The 8,245-nt window shown below is 49.9% G+C and overlaps 1 protein-coding gene across 1 annotated transcript in view; it reads right to left on the bottom strand.

The window, feature by feature from the left end:
* SNAPIN (SNAP-associated protein) overlaps positions 1–1,682 on the bottom strand; it is a 12,686-nt gene extending 11,004 nt beyond the window's left edge. Inside the window, exons 1-3 of the mRNA XM_011968213.1 lie at positions 1,461–1,682; positions 1,163–1,209; positions 785–903 (exon numbers count right to left, since the gene is read on the bottom strand). Of these exons, the coding sequence (XP_011823603.1) occupies positions 785–903; positions 1,163–1,209; positions 1,461–1,603 (309 nt within the window). The 5' untranslated portion in view covers positions 1,604–1,682. The remainder of the gene's footprint in view (positions 1–784; positions 904–1,162; positions 1,210–1,460) is intronic.
* Positions 1,683–8,245: the final 6,563 nt, after the last annotated feature.

Raw genomic sequence — 8,245 nt, 5'->3', positions numbered from 1 at the left:
AAAAAAAAAAAGAAAAAAGGCCAGGCAGGCCGGGTTCAGTGGCTCGCACCTGTAATCCCAGAGTTTTGGGAGGCCCAGGCAGGTGGACCACTTGTGTGCAGGAGTTTCAGACCGGCCTGGGTAACGTGGTGAAACCCTGTTTCTAGAAAAAAAATACAAAAATTAGCTGGACATGGGGGTGCATGCCTGTAGTCCCAAGTACTCAGGAGGCTGAGGTGGGTGGATGGCTTGAACCTGGGAGGTAGAGGCTGCAGTGAGCCGTGATCATATCACTGCACTCCATCCTGGGTGACAGACCTTGTCTCATAAAAATAAATAGCCAGGTGTGGCGGCTCACTCCTGTAGTCCCAGCACTTCGGGTGGCCGAGGTGGAAAGCTCACTTGAGCCCAGGAGTTCCAGACCAGCCTGGGCAACATGGCAAAACCCTACCTACTTCTAGAAAAAAATACAAAAATTAGCTGGGCGTTGTGGTGCACGCTTGTAGTCCTAGCTACTTAGGAGGCTGAGGCAGAATTGCTTGAGCCCAGGAGGCAGAGGTTGCAGTGAGCTGAGATTGAGCCACTGCACTCCAGCCTGGGTGACAGAGGGAGATCATCACATACACACACAAAAGAATGTAAATGGCAGCAACTGAATACTGAGAATAAGACGAATTCTCCTAGGTATTTTCCAAGTACTGAGAGAAGTGAATTTCCTTTTCGCTGTTTTAAAATTACAGCGGCTTTCACTGTGTTGAGGACTTACAAAAAAGGGCAAAGAATCACAGGTATGATATTCTTTTACCTGAGCATTCTGTAGAATGTTGTTGACCAAGACAACGCGTCGCCGGGCATTAAGTAGCTTCTTAACATACGGGTCAAGATCCAGGGCCACCTTCTGATCCTCATTGATGCGGCACAGTTCTGGGGATGCAAGGTGCAGCTAAGATCTAATGGCTCATCTCTTGTTCTGAGGGAAAGCAGGCTGGTAACGGGAGGGAAAACACTTGCACCCAAACGGGCCACAGCCATTAGAGATTTAAGACATCCCTGAAAGGAGGAGTCCTTTGGCAGCCCTGATGCCCTGGAAGCAAGCGATAGAAACCCAGCCCAGGAGTTGGCAAAAACCTAAGGTCCTGAAAGTGGGCTGAAGAGTTCCGGGTACACAGGGATGCTCACTCACCTGTGGCTAGGTTGTCAATTTGTTCCCGGAGCTCTACCTGGCTCTCTCTGCAAAGAGGTACAAGGCCTACACGGTCAGGCAGTTACCGGAGCTCAGGAAACGAACTCCCCCTACGTATTTACCAAGTACTCAAAGAAGCCAGCCTCCGCTGAACCCTCCACCTGCGGCCTTCCGCCTGTCCTCCCCGCCTCGAATCAGTTTCCTAAATTTATGCCCACTCCCAGCTAGAACACTTTCTTGGCCCCGCCCCTACAAAGCCAGAGAGACAGGTCCCGCCCCCAACTTCCCTCCCGGGCACCTGACGGCGTGCACGTGAGAATCGAGCTGCTGCACAGCGGGTCGCAGGAACTCCAGCAGCCCTTCGGCGAAGAGGTCGCGGCCTGTGGGCCCCGCCACCGGTGTCCCTGCCCCCGACACAGCGGCGGAACCAGGCCCCGCCATCACGAACTGTCCTAACGCCCGGAACCTGCCGCGAGGGCCGCCGGGAACCGGAGCCGCGCCGCACTGCCCCGCGAGGGGGCGTCCGGAAAATGCTGTCTCCACCAAGGCACTGGGGTTTCTGGGAAATGGAGTCTGGAGCGAGCCGGGCGGGGAGGAGGGCCAGGCCCTAGGAGTAGAGGCCTTGTGGCTGGTCTTGAAAATCCTCAAAGGTCAGGTTGTAGAAAGGAACCAGTTTTTGGAGTGGATACTTTTTGTTTTCTCCAAAGGTGAAAATAAACACGAATAACTTCAGTTGTCCATAGCCTTCCCATGTTAACTTTATGAGATAGTCGGGCGTGGTGGCGGGTGCCTGTAATCCCAGCTACTTGGGAGGCTGAGACAGGAGAACCGCTTGAACCCCGGAGGCAGAGGTTGCAGTGAGCCGAGATCGCGCCACTGCACTCCAGTCTGGGCGACAGAGAGACTCCACCTCAAAAAAAAAAAAAAAAAAAGAAAAACAAAAAACCAAACGAAAACAAACCAAAAACAAAAAAACTTTATGAGAAAACCACATTATATTCATAATAATGTTTTCTGTTTCTAAAGAGTTTTTTGTGGTTGGTTGTTTTTAAGACAGGGTCTCTCTCTGTCGCCTAGGCTGAAGTGCAGTGTCACGATCTTGGCTCACTGTGGCCTTCACCTCCAGGGGTCAAGAGGTCCTCATACTTCAGCCTTCCAAGTAGCAGGGACCAGAAGTGTTAGCCACCATGCCTGATTAATTTTTTATTTTCTGTAGAGAAGAGATCTCACTATGTTTGGTGCCCAGACTAGTCTGGAACTCCTGGGCTCAGGTGGTCCTCCCACCTCAGCCTCCAAAAGTGTTGGGATTACAGACGTAAGCCACCACGCCTGGTCTATTTCTAAAGAGTATATTTTTAATGGCATTAAATATGTACAAAACTGCATGTATCCAAATTTCATTCCTTTTTAAGGTCGAATAATATAAACATGCAGGCTGGGCATGGTGGCTCACTCCTGTAATCCCAGCACTTTGGGAGGCTGAGGCAGGAGGATCACCTGAGCCCAGGAGTTCAAGATCAGTCTGGGCAACAAACCTAGTGAGACCCTGTCTCTACAGGAAATAAAAAATTAGCCAGGCATGGTGGCTCACAGCCATGGTCCCCGCTACTTGGGAGGCTGAAGTAGGAGGACCTTGAGCCCAGGAAGTCGAGGCTACAGTGAGCCAAGATCGTGGCACTGCATGCACTTCAGCCTGGGTGACAGGGTGAGACCCTGTCTCAAAAAATAAAAATAAATTTTAAAGTTTCCTTAGTTCACTTTTTTCCTTTCATTTTTAGAGACAAGTACTCACTCTGTTGCTGAAGCTGGAGTGCAGTGATGCTATCATAGCTTACTGTAACCTCAAACTTCTGGGCTCAAGCCATCCTCCTGCCTCAGCCTCCTGAGTAACTGGGACTACAGTCACCTGCCCCCACGCTTGGCTAATTTTTAAAATTTTTTGGTAGAGACAGGGTCTCCCTATGTTGCCCAGGCTGTTCTCGAACTCCTGGCCTCAAGACAACCTTCCATGGTTTTCTTTTTCCCTGAGGCTTATGAAGACAATGATTCCTTTTGGATTCGGTGTGGTTTTTCATGGCTTTCCAGATAATTTACATCTGTCTCCTAGGCTCTAATGTGTTCCAGTGGCTCCCAATTCCCTAGGCCATGGGGAAGGGTGTATGTGCAGAAATGCTTCTGGAGGACAGGCAAAGGCATCCATAGTGATAAATAGGCACCAGAATGTTCAACCTCAAGCTTCATCTTCAGTAATAAAGGAAGATAAGGCATTTGAATCACTGTGAGATTTGGTGGTCAGCAGCTCTAAACCTGAGACCCCAACTATGATAACTTTTTTTTTAAATTTTCTGTAGAGACGAGGCCTGTGTTGCCCAGGCTGGTTTTGAACTCCTGGATCAAGTGGTCCTCCCACCTCGGCCTCCCAAAGTGCTGGGATTACAGGCGTGAGCCACCAAGCCCAGCCCCAACTGTGATAACTTGTAAAATCTTATACACTTACACTGGGTGGGGTGGCTCACGCCTGTAATCCCAGCACTTTGAGAGGCTGAGGCGGGAGGAATGCTTGAGGCCAGGAGTTCACGACCAGCCTGTGCAACACAGGGGGACTCGCATCTCTACAAAAAACTTGATTAAAAAAATAATAACTGGGCATGGTGGCACACACCTGTAGTTCCAGCTACTCGAGAGGCTGAGGTGGGAGGATCGCTTGAGCCTGGGAGGTAGAGGTTGCAGTGAACTGTGATCATGCCACTGCACTCCAGCCTGGGTGAAAGAGCAAGATTCTGTCTAAAACACACAGACACACACACACACCCCAAAAACAACCTTATACACTTTTTGTCGTTGATTACGCTTGTGTCCCTGTATCTTCCTCTCTGGTGATTAGAGTAACGCTCTTGTGAGAGGCTAGGAGCTTATTTTGGGAGTAAGTGGCAAGGCAACTGCAACCTGCTTCATAGTTGGGCCTTGGGAAAAGGAAGCCCAGGGGAGAGAGTGGTGACAGTGTTGAAGAGGAATGGAAAAGTGTTGAAATCTCTAAGGCTTGTACTGGAGAGAGAAAACAGGTGTTGACCTGGGCTGGGAAAGGGCCTTGGAGGTTGATGGTCCACTGTTTGCACAAGAAGCCCTTGGGTTAGGCCACTGTCCTTTCAGGTGCCTCTTCAACTCTTTAGATTAAATGCTCCCTAATACCAGATTTAGCAAACAGAATAAACAAAACACTTGGGACACCAGGTAAATTTGAATTTCAGATAAACAACCAAAAAAAAATTTTTTTTTAAGAGTCTTGCTTTGTTGCCTGGGCTGAAGTGCAGGGGTGTGATCTCCGCTCACCTCCCGGGTTCAGGTGATTCTCCAGCCTCAACCTCCCGAGTAGCTGGAATTACATGCGCCCACCACCATGCCTAGCTTTTTTTTTTTTTTTTCTCCAGATGGAGTTTCACTCTTGTTGCCCAGGCTGGAGTGCTGTGGCGCAATCTCGGCTCACTGCAACCTCTGCCTCCCGAGTTCAAGCAATTCTCCTGCCTCAGCCTCCTGAGTAGCTGGGCTTACAGGCGCCTGCCACCACGCCTGGCTAATTTTTGTATTTTTAGTGGAGACGGGGTTTCACCATGTTGGCCAGGCTGGTCTCAAACTCCTGACCTTAGGTGATCCACCCGCCTCGGCCTCCCAAAGTGCTGGGATTACAGGCGTGAGCCACCATGCCCAGCAACAACAAATAATTTTTTTAGTATGGTTATCTAGTAATCTGACTTCAAAGGCTGGTTCTCTGAGGAAAAGCATGTGTTTTGTTTATGCTTTCCTTTTTCTTGACCTTTATCTCTCATGGGGTCTATTGCAAAGGCCTCCTGATCTTCTTGCCTGTAGTCTGTATATTCCAGGTCAGTCTGCATTCTAGAATACCAGTCAGATTTCATAATACGCCTGCTTAGAGAAAATTAGTGCTGAAAGGAATTTTAGACTCTCTCCTTTGTTCCTGGGACACTTGTGAGGAAAACTGGGCAAGGGTCTTGAAGAATCCTTGAAGTTTGATAATAGGTTGAAGGCCAGTGCTAGTGTAATTTTTCATTCTCTAAACATGTATCACACTCTAGGCCCAAGGTATTCAGCACAAAACCCCCTTCCTCCCTGCCTTCACCTGTATCATACAGCTGTGGCCCGCCCGCCTCCAGGCCTTGGCTTTTCCAGAGAGACTGAAGATATAGGTCCTAAGAACGCCCCTTCCCAACCAACTACTGCACACACAACCACCATGCTGTTTGTATGTCAGGGTCCAATCAAGAGAGACAAATGACACAGTATCAACAGGGAGAGTTTACTGTAAAGAATTATCAACTCTAGTTGATAACGGGGGATTGGAGTAATGAGGAATTGGCTAATAAGCAGAGAGAACTCTAAAGCACATAGGAAGAGCAGATGTTAGGAGCAGCTGTTACTCCTAGAGTTAGAGTACATAGGGAAGAGCCCTAGCCACCAGGTCTGAGATCCAGACATTGTTGAATATATATATATATATAAAATCAAGATTATATATATATAAAATCTTGGGGTGATGAGTTGGGTGCTTTTGGGATTTCAGTGACTACAAGCCTTTCTGTTCTAGACTTTAGGTCTCTTCTCATCTCCTGGAAGCGCTGGCTCTTCCCTACCTCTCAGACCCTCTCTTCTGACTCTGTTCTGCCCATGCTTAGGTTGAACTGCCTTCTTGCTGGCTACCTCAAGGTGGGTTCTGGGGTAGGCCCATGTGGAAGCTCTGCGGGAACATGCTATACTCTCAGGCAGTACACAGAGTGCCCTCTGCCTGGAGGCCACCCGCAACCTGCACCCTCTGTAGAGCCTGGGTGGGACTTAGAAGAAGGCCTTTCTTGTGGGAGAGAGGGTTCACAGAATGGTGTCTGGTAATGCCTTTAACTGGGGAGGAAGACCTGAGAGTCAGACTTCTTTGGGCCTCTGTGAGCTCCAAAGGATAGGGATGAGGATATTCTTGGTTCATCCTGCTTTCTGGGAGGCCAAACCTCTGTTTGGGGAGCCTTACCATGCTTCACTGGAAGAACCGGAGGGACAGCAGTAGAGGCGGGAACTGGGAGGGGTTAGGGCAGGCAGTCAGGTCTGTGGTTCTAGCTATCTTAACTGGTGCTCCTGGAGAGCTGCCATCCCCCCACATCCCCCATGGGTGAATATCTGGCCAGACCCTATGACTCCTGCTTATCACAAAAGGGTCAGAGGCTGAAGGCGAGGTCCTGCCTTGGCAGTGTTGAGGAAAACATTAGGGGCCTTTCTTCTTTTATCTTTCCCGTCTACCTTTCCCCCATCTCCTTTCTCTTCTCTGTTGTCTGAACTGGCTTTCCTCTTGAAATTAAACTCCTTGAGAGTATATGCTTTGAATTAAAATCCAAAGGGGAGGCTGGGTGCGGTGGCTCACGCCTGTAATCCCAGCACTTTGGGAGGCTGAGGCGGGCAGATCACCTAAGGTCAGGAGTTCCTGTCCAAAAAAAAAAAAATTCCAGAGGAAAGCTTTAGGACTTTCTGAGGGAACCCCTTCTCCCATCTCCTCATGGATATGTTTAAATCTTGAGCTGATAATCACTTACACTAAAGGGTAAGAAACTAAATCACCCGGCATAGTGGCTCATGCCTGTAATCCTCACAAGGTCAGGAGATCGAGACCATCCTGGCCAACATGGTGAAACCTCGTCTCTGCTAAAAATACAAAAATTAGCTGGGCGTGGTGGTGCATGCCTGTAATCCCAGCTACTCGGGAGGCTGAGGCCGAATTGCCTGAACCAGGGAGTGTGAGTTTGTAGTGAGCGGAGATTGCACCACTGCATTCCAGCCTGGCGACAGAGCGAGACTCCAAAAAAAACAAAAAACAAAAAACAAAAAAAAACCCCAAAAACCAAGCCTAAATGGAGCATTTAGTGAATCCTTTAAAGAGACCTCATGGGGATCTTAGCTGTCCCAGGTTGCCCACACAGTTTGAGGCCTATGACTGGGGGCTGCTGCCACCATTAAGGGTCCCAGAGCTGTCCAGGGCCTCAGTCTCCACCCTCAGGAGTCATCCTGCCCTGCTTCACAATGCTCCCCTCTCCTTCCTTCCTTGCCCCTGGAACAGGTGGTCAGCCAGAGTCCTCAGCACACCTGACTGGGTCACTAGCCAGGGTGTGATGTAGGTGGGAAAGCCTGCCCAGGCATAAGTGGGAGCCTCTACCCTAATCCCTGCAGGGTCCATGGAGCTAGCCATAGTAGCAGAACCTTTTTTTTTGTGACGGAGTTTCGCTCTCGTTGCCCAGGCTGGAGTGCAATGGCGCAATCTCAGCTCACTGCAACCTCCGCCTCCCGAGTAGCTGGGATTACAGGCATGTGCCACCATGCCCAGCTCATTTCATATTTTTAGTAGAGATGGGAGTTTCTGTGTTGGTCAGGCTGGTCTCGAACTCTTGACTTCAGGTCATGTGCCCGCCTCAGCCTCCCAAAGTGCTAGGATTACAGGGATGAGCCACCGCGCCCAGCCTCAGGTGTTCTTTCAGCAGTGTACCTTTACACTTGGTTCCCTCTGCTTGGTGTATTCTTTTCTCTATACTTTCCCGTCTTACAAGATCCGGCTCATCGACCTCTTCCCTGTGCTCCCATCCTTACAAAGGATGCCTTCGTTGGTATGGCAAGCCGTCAGCACATGGCAGCTGAATGAAAGGCTGACCCAGAGGTGGTCAGGTTTACTCACCTTGTCCCACACAACCAGTGACTGAGGATGACAGGGACACAGGCCTCAAGAGACCCTGGGAACTGTAGCAAGCAGTAGGTGGGGCTGGAGGACCCTCGGCTGATAGGAGAGTTTCCTGTGCCCCACTGAGGGGCAATTTGGGGATAAACTCTTTCATGAGGTAGGAAGGACATAGAGGAGGTAGAGATGGAAGCCTAGGCTATGGCAGTCACCTCCTTCATACAGAACTCTTAAGCATCAGTCTCCTCTGGGGTGGGAGGGAGCCTGGCGTTTTGCACTTGTTGGGGTTGTCGGGGAAGGGGAAGTCGTCGTGCTTTAGCACTGGAAAAGGCAGAGGGAGCTGAACTGGGGGTTCAGTTCTGCAG

This window comes from Mandrillus leucophaeus, unplaced genomic scaffold (genome assembly GCF_000951045.1).
Source record: "Mandrillus leucophaeus isolate KB7577 unplaced genomic scaffold, Mleu.le_1.0 Scaffold830, whole genome shotgun sequence".
Classification (NCBI taxonomy): Eukaryota; Metazoa; Chordata; class Mammalia; order Primates; family Cercopithecidae; genus Mandrillus; species Mandrillus leucophaeus.
Note: the sequence above shows the minus strand (reverse complement) of the source record. Positions and strands in the feature narration are given on the sequence as shown.